This window comes from Pseudoliparis swirei, chromosome 13, assembly GCF_029220125.1.
Source record: "Pseudoliparis swirei isolate HS2019 ecotype Mariana Trench chromosome 13, NWPU_hadal_v1, whole genome shotgun sequence".
In the NCBI taxonomy this organism is placed as follows: Eukaryota; Metazoa; Chordata; class Actinopteri; order Perciformes; family Liparidae; genus Pseudoliparis; species Pseudoliparis swirei.
In genome coordinates, this window is record NC_079400.1 from 558,774 (window position 1) to 573,773 (window position 15,000).

At 47.9% G+C, this 15,000-nt stretch overlaps 3 protein-coding genes across 4 annotated transcripts in view; 1 reads left to right on the forward strand and 2 right to left on the reverse strand.

Annotated features, from left to right (window-relative positions):
- Positions 1 to 1,886, forward strand: part of LOC130203909 (interleukin-21 receptor) — a 2,598-nt gene extending 712 nt beyond the window's left edge. The window contains exons 2-5 of the mRNA XM_056430370.1: positions 205 to 367; positions 493 to 595; positions 683 to 761; positions 1,243 to 1,886. Coding sequence (XP_056286345.1) covers positions 205 to 367; positions 493 to 595; positions 683 to 761; positions 1,243 to 1,644 — 747 coding nt within the window. The 3' untranslated portion in view covers positions 1,645 to 1,886. The remainder of the gene's footprint in view (positions 1 to 204; positions 368 to 492; positions 596 to 682; positions 762 to 1,242) is intronic.
- A 76-nt stretch (positions 1,887 to 1,962) lies between these two features.
- ube2ib (ubiquitin-conjugating enzyme E2Ib) lies at positions 1,963 to 6,801 on the reverse strand. 2 transcript variants are annotated; one of them, XM_056430362.1, is made up of 7 exons: positions 6,668 to 6,801; positions 5,289 to 5,367; positions 5,106 to 5,189; positions 4,845 to 4,917; positions 3,562 to 3,671; positions 3,275 to 3,354; positions 1,963 to 2,553 (listed from the first exon to the last, which is right to left on the reverse strand). In XM_056430362.1, the coding sequence occupies exons 2-7, from the start codon at positions 5,352 to 5,354 to the stop codon at positions 2,490 to 2,492; spliced, it is 477 nt and encodes a 158-aa protein (XP_056286337.1). In that variant the 5' UTR covers positions 5,355 to 5,367; positions 6,668 to 6,801; the 3' UTR covers positions 1,963 to 2,489. The 2 variants fall into 2 exon arrangements, with proteins under 2 accessions (XP_056286337.1, XP_056286336.1); XM_056430361.1 differs by lacking the exons at positions 4,845 to 4,917; positions 5,106 to 5,189; positions 5,289 to 5,367; positions 6,668 to 6,801 and having other exon boundaries at positions 3,562 to 4,291.
- A 1,019-nt stretch (positions 6,802 to 7,820) lies between these two features.
- kctd5b (potassium channel tetramerization domain containing 5b) overlaps positions 7,821 to 15,000 on the reverse strand; it is a 20,366-nt gene continuing 13,186 nt past the window's right edge. The window contains exons 2-6 of the mRNA XM_056430304.1: positions 14,326 to 14,434; positions 14,078 to 14,169; positions 13,885 to 13,980; positions 11,152 to 11,277; positions 7,821 to 10,703 (exon numbers count right to left, since the gene is read on the reverse strand). Of these exons, the coding sequence (XP_056286279.1) occupies positions 10,674 to 10,703; positions 11,152 to 11,277; positions 13,885 to 13,980; positions 14,078 to 14,169; positions 14,326 to 14,434 (453 nt within the window). The 3' untranslated portion in view covers positions 7,821 to 10,673. The remainder of the gene's footprint in view (positions 10,704 to 11,151; positions 11,278 to 13,884; positions 13,981 to 14,077; positions 14,170 to 14,325; positions 14,435 to 15,000) is intronic.

Consider the following 15,000-nt stretch of genomic DNA (forward strand, 5'->3'; position numbering starts at 1 on the left):
GGTACACAGTTTTGACTAAATATCTCTAATAAATTGGTGAAACAAAAAGCAATCGATGAATGATAGATTGGAGCGACACACATCTGTCAGACTGATGTTAGCTCATCGATCTGCACCTTGCTGCTCGTGGCTCTGATGGCCCCAACAGGAAGTTCCTCTCTTCCACAGAGAGGCGGTTCATACTTCCACATCTATTTATTTCAGGTGTCCATCAACACCAACAGTCTGAATTATTCTGTGGATGATGAGCAATTTGCGCCGGACGCCAAGTACGCTGCGAGAGTCCGGTCCAGCCCCGGCCTGGGGCCCGGCCAGTGGAGCGACTGGTCTCCGGAGGTCCACTGGGTCACCGAGCCGGCGGTGAAGGGTGCGTCTCCTCTGGATGAAGAGGATCTCCATTGGGAGGCAACTTGTTGAGAATACAGCCGATGGAAACTCATTTTTAAGGAAAACGTTGTTCTTTTCTCCTCCACATTGTTCTCCTGCGTGCAGACGACCCCGCCCACCTGAGGGCCTCTGGCCTGGAGAGGCTCCTCCCCCTCTGTGTGGCGGCGCCACTCCTCCTGCTGCTGCTCTGCTGCGCTCCAGTACACAAGTACGTCTCCTGACAGCTTACAGAATAACACGTGACGAGTCCCCCAGCCAATGAAAACATGTTTCCAATCCACACACACACACACAGGTGGAGGAGGAGAGCCCTCATCCCGACTCCTGCGCCCTACTTCCTGACCCTGTACGGTGACTGCGAGGGGGACTTCAAGGTACGTGGCGCTCACAAAACCACCTGTCCGTCTCTCCTGAGGCCCTGACCACGCCCACCTGTCCGTCTCTCCTGAGGCCCTGACCACGCCCACCTGTCCGTCTCTCCTGAGGCCCTGACCACGCCCACCTGTGTCTCTCCTGAGGCCCTGACCACGCCCACCTGTCCGTCTCTCCTGAGGCCCTGACCACGCCCACCTGTCCGTCTCTCCTGAGGCCCTGACCACGCCCACCTGTCTGTCTCTCCTGAGGCCCTGACCACGCCCACCTGTGTCTCTCCTGAGGCCCTGACCACGCCCACCTGTCCGTCTCTCCTGAGGCCCTGACCACGCCCACCTGTCCGTCTCTCCTGAGGCCCTGACCACACCCACCTGTCCGTCTCTCCTGAGGCCCTGACCACGCCCACATGTCTCTCCTGAGGCCCTGACCACGCCCACCTGTCCGTCTCTCCTGAGGCCCTGACCACGCCCACCTGTGTTCTAGAGCTGGGTGGGAGAACCGCCCACAGCAGAGCCGCTGGAGGCGGAGGAAACTCTCCACATCGACACCCTGACCCGGTGCAAGGTCACCGAGGAGGAGCGTCCGCCCCCCAGCCGGTCCCCGGAGGGCCGCGACTACAGGAACGTGGCCGAGCCGGGCGGCGCCGCGTCCCTCCGGGGTGGCCCGTACGCGGCGCCGCCATCGGCTCCAGGGAGCCCTCAGAGCCTGACCTCCGGCTTCCGGCCGGGAGGCCTCGCTGAAGGAGCCTCCGGCTGCCAGCAGGAGGAGCCGCCCTGGTCCTGCAGCGAGTACTGCACCCTCAGCACCCTGAGCACCCTGAGCCCCCCCCACAGCAGAGCATCACGGGACAGCAGCATCAGGACCGAGGACGTGACTGAAGGCTGAAGTTCACCATGTCCTCCGTTAAGTCTTCCGCATGCTGCTGCTTGGCCATGAGAAGCGTTTGTAAAATGTTCTCACAGCATTGTGCTGTAAGTTGGAGTAATCACGTGTTGCGCGTGTCAAATGAAGTGTAAACATGCTTCAGACTGAATATTAATTGACATTTTTGCTTCATCTCTGAAACCTCAGTGTTTAGTTAATCTGGGATATTTCACTCATTTAATAAATAAAATGCTAATGTTTTGTATAAAGTTTTATTTACGCCAACAAATACATGAACAAAGCACCATAGAACCTTAAAGTCTGACCCAGAAGGACGCCTACCTGCCTCAGTCATTTATTTCATAGCAAACACTGAATAACAAAAGACAGCCAGCGTATGTTACAGCATGCGGATAGAAAACCTGGGAGAGGCTCAGACCACCGAGACACTACAGACACAACAGTAGAAAAGTGCCACTCATTAGACAGCAGTTGAAATACTGACAATGAAATAAGCTCAATTTACATTACATTTATGGAGAATAAAGGGGGGCGGGGCAAAGGAATAAACCCTGTGAAAGAGCGATATAAAACAAACGTTTTCTTCTTGAACATCGATGACGGCCCGCATGGAGGCGATGACTCCGGCACCGACCGGCGCCACACAAGACAATTAGTTTAAAAAGAAATCAGCGGGGTGCCGGCGCACCGCTCCTCCCAGCTTTATGCGCCAACTGGCAATTAAGAACAAAAAATGAAAGGTCGGATGGCACAGAGTGTGTGGAGTTTAAATAGAAGTCTTTAAGCCTTAAGTCCTGATGTGAGAGGAGACATTCACAAGGGGGGGGGCGGCGCCACGGCGCTCCTTACGACGGGGAGAACTTTTTGGCTTGTGCTCGAACTCTTTTTTCATATTCTACTCTGTTTTGGCTGGAAGGGAAACAAACAAACAAGTAGGGTTATCATGATGCTCAGAAATAAAAGGACTTTCCAAAACACAAGAATAATCTTATTTTGACAAAACCAAAAGGTGGAAACGGGAGGAATCGGCTCCTCTCGTCAGCTTGTGAAGCAGAACACGACTCACAGGAAGACCACCGTTCTATTATGATGAATTCAAAACAAGATCATCTTCCAGACTCAGCAGGTCACATGTTTTTATTCAAGCTCAGCGAGCTGGGATATGCTAAATGAAAACATGGCGGACTCCGTGGAAGAAGCTTTGCTCGCCATGTGACGACGGCTTCATTCCACACGAAGGAAAACACTCGTTCTTATCGTCATTACAACCAAAACACACGCGGGAGGATGACTTTCTGCAAACAGATCTTCCTCAGGCCGACACGCCGGACCTTTAAGTCCACGACACGGTTCTGCTCCCTGAAGCGCCCAGTGAAGCAGCACAGGCTCCTCCCACAACGAGCCTCTGGCCGCCCGCAGAGCGTCAGCGGAACGGACGCGACGGCGCTTCACGTTACAAACGGTTCTCCCTCTGCTTCCGGTTCAGAAGCGTTAGAAACATCTTCTCATCCGACTCACACAATAACACCTTCTGTCAAGAGCTCCATATCTCTTGGAGTTAGTCACGCGAACATTCAAGTCATGAGAACAAAGAAGTCACACAGGGCGTCTCTGAACGCCAGGCCCTCACCAGTAGATCGTGTACGCCTCTGCTTGAGCTGGATCCTGGATATTTGGTTCATTTAGGAGTTCCTGGATACCTAATAAGATCTGAAGGGAAAATTAATCAATAACAAAGTCTTTGTTTTACATTGTTTTTCACAAAGTTACTTCTAATACTCGTTGGTAATAATTTAAAATACCCACATCATTGTATAGTAATGACTTCTTTTGTTTTAATACCGATTGATTCTTACATTTTCTAGAAACAGTACAAAGCCAAAGAGCTCTTGAAACAGACGTGTGGGAGCTGCTCACCTGCTTTATGGTGATGGCGGGCCTCCAGTCCTTGTCCTCCTCCAGAATGGATAGGCACACTGTGCCTGATGGATACACATTTGGGTGAAAGAGTGGAGGCTCAAATTTACCTGAAACACAAGAAGACGTGAGATGCACTAATGTATCCTGGTCCAGGGGCGCTGGAGCCGAAGGCAGGTCGACCCTGGACAGGTCGACTATGGACAGGTCGACCCTGGACAGGTAGACCCTGGACAGGTAGACCCTGGACAGGTAGACCCTCGACAGGTCGACTCTGGACAGGTCGACCCTCGACCCTGGACAGGTAGACCCTGGACAGGTCGACCCTGGACAGGTCGACTCTGGACAGGTAGACCCTGGACAGGTCGACCCTGGACAGGTAGACCCTGGACAGGTCGACCCTGGACAGGTAGACCCTGGACAGGTCGACCCTGGACAGGTCGACCCTGGACAGGTAGCCATCAGCTCATGAAGACAGAAAACTATTCACGCCCACCATCACACCTACGGGACATTTAGAGTTAACCAACGCTCGAGTCCTTTCCACATCGATGAGGACCCGCCGAGGGGAAACCAACAAGCAGCTGGAGCATGAAGGTAAACTTCAAAGAGTTGAACCACTTAGCGTGGCAACACTTTAATATCCGCTTCAACAGCCGCACAGTCCTCAACGAGCCTTCAGACAGAGGAGGGAGGGGGGGGGGGGGTTATCTACTGCTGCTGGTCACCTCGCTGTAGAGCAGATGGGGGGGGGGGGTTATCTACTGCTGCTGGTCACCTCGCTGTAGAGCAGATGGGGGTTATCTACTGCTGCTGGTCACCTCGCTGTAGAGCAGATGGGGGGGGGGGGGCTGTAGAGCAGCCGCTCAGCTTTCGGAGGATCTTCACGGGTTCCCATGTGACCCACTGGGCCGTCAGAGCTCCAGTGGTCATTCCGCAGACTGTCGTGACGTCATACATGACGTTCTTCACACGGATACGTCAGCCATGGTGAAGGATACACAACTCGGCTGGGTCACGCGCCGCTGGCCCACATGAAGGCTGAGGTCAGGACGCCCCAACCAGCTCCATCAACCCATCAACTCATGGCTGCCGTCTCTGACATGCATTCCTCCTGGACGTGTGAACACCTGACAGGTAGAGGTGGACTGCACCGGACTTCACATTCGAGATGAAGACCGTGTCCTTAGATCTGACTCCAGGCTGTTTCTCCAGGCTCTGCTCCAACAGCCAGGTGCAGGTCTCACATCAACAGGTAACGTTTAGGGTCAGACATCACTCACATTTCGGGGGGGAAGAGGGGTAGTCGTCCTTGAACAACATGCGCAGCTTGAACAAGCCTCCCTCCCACGGAGTCTGAGGAGACGCATGACATTCAGATCAACACAAGTTTCACCACCAAGGACTTAAAACATGGAGATTATTGACAGATTCATATTAAAAGCACATTTGAATAGCATGAACGTGTTCGACGCATCGGGAAACGGCGTTCATGTTGAAACACAAGAACACGTCATGACTGCAGACAACAAGAACAACGTTACCCCTTTCTTGCCAGGAATGGCACATTCCCAGTTCATGAGGTTCATGGTTCCGTCTGGATTTTTTGTCGGTACAGCAACAAATCCCTGAAAGAGAAGCGGGACCAACGTGAAACATAAACATCATGTTGAGGAAAAGACTGGAGGAAACGAGGACTCAGTCGCACGAGGCCTGGAGATACTCACAAACGGATGGTCCTTCCGCCACGCCTTGCGCTCTTGAGCAAGGCGGCTCAATGCAATGCCCGACATGATGCCTGGACTCCTGCAACCAAAGAATGACAAGAAACGGCATGAAGCCGTTCCTCACAGAGCCGACTTCACCAGTCCTCAAGGCTGTGGAGGTCATCGCCGTGACAACTCATTGCATGTCAACATCCACATGATTGGTTAATTAAGTCTAGTCGTTTGTAAAGGTGTAGAACCAGAGGAGGATGTCAGGAGGCGGAGCTTCTTTACATCAGCGTTAAACATCTTTTGGACAACAAAAAACATTATAATGAAGTAAAACATATTTGGGTGGAAATTTTCTCCAACACGTCTCTTCCTACAGTAACCATGGTTACATTAGTTTGATTACAAGTTCACCACTTTGTTACATGATCAATAGTTCAAGAAACATGACCGCATTATAAAACCCTCCATTCGCAGTGAGCCAGTCATCAACAGGACTTCCTCCAGGTAATGACGTAGTTAGTGAATCACCTGAACTACCTGGAGGTGCTCCACCTGAAGCCTCCTGCGGTCTGAGGTCTGAGTGTTGTTCACCCGAGTCACACACTCGGCGAACTTTAGTTTCACGAAAGGTTGCTCTGCAGGAGGGCTGCCAGCCCGCGAGCTGGGAGCTTCAGTCGTAAGGACTTGTTTCTATAGCAACGACATCAAACGAGCCGCCGCCGCAGCACCCTGTCCCCTTAGCAACGTTCACCTGTTAGTTATGCTGTAGTTAAGGGCCCTGAAGCAACGCATGTAGAGCATCTTCTGAAGAGAGACATGCTGCATGCTAAGGAGGCTAACAGGTTAGCCATGGTAACATGTAGCACACGGTGCTCCTGCTCCGGTCCGGCGCTAAACTTCAGGCTCCGGGGCTGAACTGCGGCGTTACCGTTCAGACCGCCGCAGAGCATTAGCGCCAACGTGCTGTCAACAACAATATATGCTATTAGATTAGCACGCTAGCCGGTTAGCTTGACAAGCTAACTCATGTGCGCCAGATTCACGTTACATCCCAACAGGCGCAGTTAGCGTCTCGCCGCGGCCTGATGCAGCACACGAAATGCGCAATTGCGCTTGATTTGAACACAATGTTGGATGACATAAGTGATAACTGCATTTCTCCCAACGTTTCTAAATATACTATCCGCATTAGTAATAAGTGCTGTGGCATATCCTCCCGGGTTACACCATATTACAGTCCATTACAAAACAGGGACAAAGAACGCCAGAGCTGAAAAGGCGCACATTTGTGCATTACAAAACTAGCGAAAATGGCGCAAACTGAAGCGGGTAAAATATCATAATACACGACTAAATGATCACGTTCCGTACTCCAGGTGTTCTCTTACCTTTCAGTGTGGCTGCACTGGCTCTGGTAATTAGGCGAAATGAATTAATCGTGCTCAAATCCAGTGAAACGTAAAGTTTCCCTCCTGAAAAACCAACTGCTCCAACTCGAGACGAGGAACCGCGAAACGAAACAGTCATCCCCCGCGCACTTCCGGCTCGGCTTAAATACCCCGAGCGACGGCAGGACAGTCTTCATTGCTCATAGCTGCACGTTATGATTTAGCCGTAATATTGTATAATTATTTTAGTTTACATTTCATTCAAACATAACGTCTGCTGAAAATAAACATGCAGTATTATGAACTGGGCGTCTGGCGACATTTCCGGAAGAAAGCTGCGCAAAAAGGGAACTATGCTCAGAACTCTTAAACAGTGTGGACTTTCATAATACTGCTAGACTGAAGGGACAAGTCCACTGCGTCTCAATATCCATGATTACATTAACAAGGACTACATCTTAAGAATCGCCACTTGGAGATAAAAGTGAAGATCATCTCTGATTTGCGGCTGTTGCTCATCGCGCATGCGCAGTACCACTGTCTAACGTACTCTATAGCGAAAATAAAGTAGTATCTAGGTTTAATTTAGAAAACATGCAAGATACGAACTCTATTTATTATTATGAATACTTTCTGGCTGCCATCTGTGCATAGCTCATATTAAATAAAACGTATTATGTATTGTTCATACAGTATGAATGTCAGGCAAGAGATGTCACATTCTAACAACCACGGAGGATTTATATCTTCTCTTGTACGACATCTTTGCAGAGGCGAAAATCCCTTGGAGGCGCAGAGGTCCAGTTCCCCCCAAACGACGACGTTCACACAGAACACAGAATGTACCACGGAGTTTAGAAATGAAAGATTTTTCTCTTCAGAAACATACTTTTGAACTGTTTCATACTCCGATTTAAAAACCAATCAGGTCTACAAAATAAACGGACATGTCTTCAGGCAACTAAAGCCATTGAGAGGTTATTTGAGATACTTACACGAGAGGTCGCTATTCATCAAAAAACAGGATTTGTTGTGACTTATCCATTTATTGCTATAGTATCTACATGTGAAAGGACAATTCTGCCATCTACAATCTGGTATGATTACTAATAAACACAGAGCAGAGTTACCACACGTGAAAAAAAACACCACATTTATGAATGACAACATTTTTATTGAGTTTACCCTTTGCAAGACCCTATAGATATATCCCCTTAACCTCATACTCAGTTTGCACATGTTGAACATTGCATAAGATCAGATCGAGTAGTGATCTAGGTGGTGATACGAGAACCTTATTCATTGATGGAATTGCTAAATTGAGGGAAATCGACACATTCATTCCCTCCGATTACAAGAGTGAGCATATTCAATCATGCACTACAGTGTCTGTGGCTTATGACTCTTGCAAAACAAACCGGGCACTTATAAGTATTAGGCTACAGATTTGATAAGTTTGTCCATGACATGAAATGATAATTGATGCCGAAGGCTCAACCAGTCGACCTGTTTGTGAAGGGCATTAAAAGGTAGCTGCTAAAGTAGAGGGGTTACACGCCTCAGACCAGAGTATATCAAAGGATGTTACAACTGAACCAAGCAAACCAAACGCAAAACATTTTAAATCTCATTGCTGAAAAGAAAAAAGAAAAGTCTCAAAAAACCCCAAATAAACATTTGCTTGGCCCCAATGCAGATGGGTTCAGCCTATTAGAAGTGAGCATCTCTGCTCTCAGCGCGGGTGGAAAGCACGATTATCTGCAACGCTCAACAGGCTGTGAGAAGCGGAGACTCATCAGCACGTCAGTGTGAACATCAGTCCATGTGGAGAGCTCGTTGCCATCGGCGCGGTCGGACGAACGTTAATGTGAGGAAGTGCAAGACAGTACATAATTGGAAGGCTTGAGAATACTAGAGCAAATGTAAACATAGCCTAGCTCTGGCAGGAAATCCAGTCGTCTACTTTGATTGAACCTCTTTGCGGATGTCAAATGTTGCACTTGAAAAGCCCTTGTGTGTGTATACGTGTATAGCTATATCAAAAACATGCATTCATACTTGTATTTTTTGCGACAATATAAAAGTTGTTTTAATCAAGTGTATACGTGTACATGTGAGTAAATGGAGGCGTGTGTAGCCGGTCAGAAGTCTATATGTACAAAGTGTGCCAGCATTTAGAAATGTTCACTCATCCCTGACACCAAGACGTGTACGATACATATAAGACATTGGATTTTGGTCATTGGGGGGAAAGGCAACACTAAATGAGTATTTGTGAATGAAATATTCAACCTATCAAAACCACACATCAAACCTGAAAACAACTTTCTATAAAAAAGAAAAAAACTGAAAAAGAAGCGTTCTAAAATGCATTATTTACATGATCGACATGACAGCTTGTGAGCAATGTGCACGGTGCCGTGCTCCACTGCAGTGCTCGTAATGCTGTGTACGAAATCTACTCAAGTCAAAATGCTTAGAAGAATCTATCACAATGCAGGAAAAATACATTTGTTTTGTAAATGTAACAGTCAACTTCATAGACAGCCAAGTATAGCTTTGTTATTGGTTATCAAAACATGTTCCAGGCATGTTCTCAGTGAAAGACACCATGTTCAGCATCAGCTTTTCATCCTCACTCAGAAATCTATAGTCCTGTACAAACAATGCAAAACAGAAGTTAACATTGTTAAAATCATCTTGTTTTTAAAGATCCAGTATAAACAACTTACGTTCCAAGCTGTGTTTTCTCTACAGTGTACAAAACGTGCAGTAAAAAAAAAAAAAAAAAGAGTTGAATATTAAAATTGAATTTGGATTATTTATATCAAAGCAAAATGGGTATGAAAAGAAAGTCCTTCACCACTGCGTCGTTTAAGCCCCGCCCCCCAAAAGATCCTAAAACAAGAGGTTCGCTCCGATAGACACACGGCAAGAAGAACTCGGAAGAAATCTGTTTTTTTTCTTTTGTTCCAACAAGAAACTGAGGTTTAAAAAAAAAAAAAATCATTGTAAAACAGACTAAAAATGTAAAACACCGTTGACTATGTATGGTAGTTAACTTTAGACTTATGAACATGAGGAGTCCGGCAGGAACAAAAGGATTATCAATTTGTACGAATTTACCACAAAGTCTATGTTTGAAACATTTTGAAGGAACAATGAGTTCCAGATTACATGGCAACACATCTGACTGTTTAAGCAATAACAAGAGAGAATCTCCATATTGGGCAGATACACTGATCTCTTTAAAGTCATTTGATTTGGTCTATGTGGAAAAGGGGCTCTTATAGTTCTGTTATTAATAGAGCGTAATGCCCTTTACCTCCAGCATCACTCATCCTGTTCTCAGCTTTGATCCTGGTCTGAGAATATTATTGTTCCTTCTTTGACTGAATATACACAGAAAAAGATTTTCAAATCACAGTCGAATGTTTCAAATGCATCTGTGTGTTAAAATCCTCATGATCACAAATCTCAGCATAACTGTTTGAAATCTTTGGGAAAAAATGTTATCGATTTGTTTTTGGGGTGAATTTAACATTTAATAGCTTAACTCTGGACCATATGCTAAATAAACACAATTCCCTTCTTAACATTTCTACACAATGGTTTTGAGTGATGAAGACCGGTGTGATCCCTTCGGACCCTCGACTTGAAGGACGTCAGAATGAACTGGATCGATGACCCTGAGTGAATCATTGGCCCTATATGATGATGACATATTCTATAGCGTAAAAAAACATTTCTAGATTACAATTCCTTACTCTCAAATCGAAAAAGAAAAAATTGCCGCAAATTCAAAAAATAAGGTCCAGTTTAAATGTACAGGCACAAATTGTCAGGAAACAGACTTATTTACATCCAGACATAAAAACAACAAATGGAGGGAAAAACACAAAATGAAAGCACACCCCTCCTTTAAATCTCCATTGTGCCAAACCTTCTTCCACAAAGATGATATGTTAGCATCTTAACACCTGGAGCTCATAATACTGAGTCCTCTTCACATCCGGGAGCCCCTCTCCTGCAGGATCTGCAGAGACCGAGAAATGATAGAATGAGCACAAACGCCTCGCACCGCATGGAAGCCGTCGTGTAAAGTCCTGCAGCGGTCAACAGCACTCGTACATTATCTCCACACGCCGACATGCGACACACACAAAGCAGCAAAGCAGCGTGAGATTCTACAGCCCATTGCTCCGGGAAGAGACGCGGCCGAGACCAGCCACGGCCACGCTGAACGAGATGGAGCACTGGGGGCAATGTGGAGACGCAGCAGGAGAGTCCGTAACGACGCGCCCGTAACGGCGCGCCCGTAACCACGCGCCCGTAACCACGCGCCCGTAACCACGCGCCCGTAACCACGCGCCCGTAACCACGCGCCCGTAACCACGCGCCCGTAACCACGCGCCCGTTACCGCCTTTACCGCCTGCAGCACAGGCTGTCGTTCAGGTGCCACGGCCTCCAGTCGGGCGCCTACCTTGGCCTTCTCGCTGGGCTCGCTGTTGGTGCCGTAGGATTGGTTGTGCAGCTCCTTGGAGACGACGCACAGGAACTCGGCTTGGTCTTCGTTCCCGTAGTTGTAAGAGGAGCCGATGCTGACCAGCTGCAGAGAAACGAGAGCAGAGGGAGGATGAGCCTCGGACCGATGAAGTAGAGGCGGGTTACTCGTGGCGGGGAACCAGAGGCAGGGAGACGCTATGGTCACGGAGAAGAGGTAGACAACCAATCAGGAGCACATGGGGGCGACGGGTTCATGCAACTCAGATTTAAAGTCGGGACAATGTATTATCACGGAGCTTCTCTAATTAGACATAGCTCAGTCCAGTTCATACAGCGGTCTGTGTGACCCCGACTCTGAACTTTGTTTTTAGGATCCATTGTCTTGCATGTTTGCCTTCATCAGATACACCATAGAACATGAGACGGTGGGGATGCCGCAGACAAGTCCTCTGTGAGATTTAAAGCCAGAACGTCGGACACAGCTTGGCCAACCCCTCAAAACATACTAAACCAATACGGCAAGAACATGTCAACAGGGGCTCTAGAACCTATTCCCAGTGTTAAAGGGGACTTAGGAATGTGTGCTTTAACTAATTATACTTATTAAAGACAATACAAACTGTATTTCCAGGACCTGCAGAAATGCATCGAGACCCAAACCAACATAAATGAAGATCAACGAGCAAACAGAAAACTTTAGTTACCAAAGTAATTCAGACAGAAACTAAATAGTTTGTGGTCCAAAGAGAAAAAGGTAACGACGATAAAAGAAATAGCACAAATACACCGGTCAGAAACGGTCAGAACAAAGCGAGGTATTGAGTAGAAGAGCAGGGACTCGACCACAGGAAGCACCCAGAGGACCGACCCGATTCATTAAGCCGTGCTCAACGTGATCAGTGGGACACGGACCGGGAATATCAACTTAACTAAAGGATCTCCTACTAACCAAATAGACAGAGCAAAGTACTAATAAGCCACACCCCTCAGTGACACCTGCTCCGTGTTACATGCGTTGGACTGTAGTTTGCACTTCAACTGCCATAATAGTTCAGATTGCTGATATCAACACGAGATACTACATGTGTTCTAAAAGCTGCTCTCCTGGACGGCTGCTTGGAGCTTTACTTTGGCGGCTGTGGCTCCGCAGGTGAACGGGTTGTCCTCTAAACGGAGATGGATTATACGGTGAGCTCCTCCAGTCCAAGTGTCCAAGTGTCTTTGGGAAACATCCTGAACCTCAAATGGCTCCCAAAGGAGGCGGCGTCTCGGTGTGCGATGAGCATTCAGACTGAATCCTGACGGGCAGCTTGATGGTAATAAGATGAATGTTTCCAGAAGAATAGAAACGTGCTATAAACACGCCATAGAAACCACAGGCATTGAGAAAGACCAAAGCAGAACCAAACTCTTTCAGTGAAGCTGGCCGGGCCGCTTCTGTTCTTTGAGCCCCGGATGGTCAGGAAGGTGATTTGCATGAGAAGACACGACATATGGCATCTGCACACGCAGCACGGGGATGGCCATTTTAAATTTAAATAATTCTCCATGCCAGTTTGAATACAAGAGGATATTTAAAAAAGAACCATGTTTAGATCTTCATAAGCAAAGCGTGCACACGCCCTGGAAAACATTTAATGAGCAAAGTAACTGCTGTTGTGAACACCTGCTGCACGTGAAGTGTGTCACACGGCTACATGTATCCCGTCTGTGCCCAGGTGTGCATGTTCAGACCTGCTCGCCTCATTAGCTGCCAGAGACTTGTTGTTGTTAAGCAATCTTTCTCACATTAGGCATCAGCGCAGCAAAAAGACCCAATGATCTCAGCCATCATGGATTCCACTCGTCACGCCGTGAGACACAACCAGCCCAAAGCCAGAGACCTTTAGGTCAAATATACAGGAAAACAATTGTTTCTATTCATGTAATCTCAACCAGCCGTAAGTCATTCGACCTCATCCCCCCAGAGACTCTCCTGGGCTGACGACCCAGCTTTCGGCTTTGCATAATAAATGTTTCTCGGAGTTTCCCATCTGACCTGTTTAAGGAGATCAGAGAGGTTCAATACACAGAAGACACAGTGGACTTCATTACAAATATTAGCCGTTGGCAGCAGAACACAAATGCTCTATATCCATCAGAAGGTAGATTACTGGGAAGATGAGACAACATTTCACTCCTCAACAACCAGCACTGCATCACAGCAAAGCCCCACAGCAGCCGAGCGGCGACGTGAAAGCAGAGCACAGAGAGCTGTGAAGAGCCTGAAAACTGAAGAAGAGCATAATAACACAAAACACAGACAAGAAGAAGTGAAGGGTGTCTTCACCTCACTGGTGAGCAAGCAGGACATATGAACATTGAGCAGCTTCAAATGGCCGCTGTGCGTCTAGTGGGACAGAGGTGTGGACAACATGGCGCCATGCAGTGGACAGACACCTGGCTCACACACCTCAAAGCAGACTCCTCCCCCTGCACCTCCCTTGACACAATCAGCAGAAACTCTGACTGGTGGGCCCGCCCGTAACCTATCCTGACAAGCTGCAACGACCAATCAGAGCACAGAGGGGATGCCCGGATCACGTATGCGGACAGGGAGGAAGATGCCGTTTGGGCTTTTTAGCCGTTTCCAGTACTGAGGATTAGACTTCGTGGGGATGAAGCACATGAAAGGAGGGTTGGTGCCGTACGCCTGCAGGAAGAGATGTACCTGTTCAAACTTCCAGCCGTCAGACATGGTGGATACCATCTGCGTCAGCTCCTCCTCCTGGCACTGCAGCACACGGTAAACATGCTTCAGGGGAACCTGAAGGACAAACAGAGACGCGGGGCGGAGAAGGATAAACGGATGGAACGAGACGCTTTATTCATGGTACAAGCCATTCAAATAGAACGTCATGGACCTGTGATGTTTTACAGTCGCGATCCCTGATCTTGTCCTTGATGAGCTTTATTAATGATGTGATGTTATAGAATTCGGCCTCTTCTAGCACACCTAAAACAGCAAAGAAGAGTTACAATCATCGGCACGACATCCGTTTTTACAACGATCAATAAATCAACAACAATGAACGAAAACATTGACAACTAACTCTGTTACCAATGTGTTTATTGTGCATACAGTTCATCTCCTCTTCTACAGAGACATTACCTTCCTCTGCCAAGTCCCTGTTGAGCACCAGCTTGCCGTGTCTCAAGTAGTTCAGCACCGGCCCAAAGTACGTGGGGTCTCGGTCGATGAGGTAGGCCCCAGTCTCATCCTGAGGAGCAGAGAGGAGGAGGAGTTTAATACAACACTGGATTCCCCGACACAGTGTGTGTGATTCATGGAGACAATTCAACATTCAGCCACATCATTCTAAGCATCCAGCACGGGAACCAGAGACCACAGAGATGAAGGTGATTTTAATGCTCCAGTCTTAAAAACCTCTTTAAAACGAGAGCCATGAGTGAAGATCATAACCAAAACACGCTCTAGTGGGGGGGGGGGGGGGGGGGCATCCCCGTGCATCAGTGAAGAAAACTCAAGGGATGAGAATCATGAGGCCAGTTCCTGTTAATCTCTAAACGGCTTGAGAGCATACAGCCCACCGCTCTGGGAGATCACTTCACGAGTCCCACAGGCCTTGGCTTGATCCAGATTGCTCCATGACTTCTGGGTATTCCACTATTTCTGTAAGCACTGTGATTAGACCGTCTTGGTCTCATGGGGAAAGAGGCTAAAACAATTAGAGCAGAACAACGATTTGGAACAGCGAGCCGAGTCCACCATGGGGACCGGAGAAGCACATCGGCTTAACACCGACAATCAGCCTCGTCGTCTGAG

What these genes read in the sequence shown, in the direction of transcription:
- ube2ib (XM_056430361.1), bottom strand. Translation starts at nt 4,023, where the DNA reads ATGGCTACCTGTCCAGGGTCGACCTGTCCAGGGTCGACCTGTCCAGGG. An exon ending in CCGCCATCACCATAAAGCAG is followed by an intron (nt 3,355 to 3,561) that starts GTGAGCAGCTCC and finishes TTTTCCCTTCAG; the next exon opens with ATCTTATTAGGTATCCAGGA. An exon ending in GAGGCGTACACGATCTACTG is followed by an intron (nt 2,554 to 3,274) that starts GTGAGGGCCTGG and finishes TTTCCCTTCCAG; the next exon opens with CCAAAACAGAGTAGAATATG.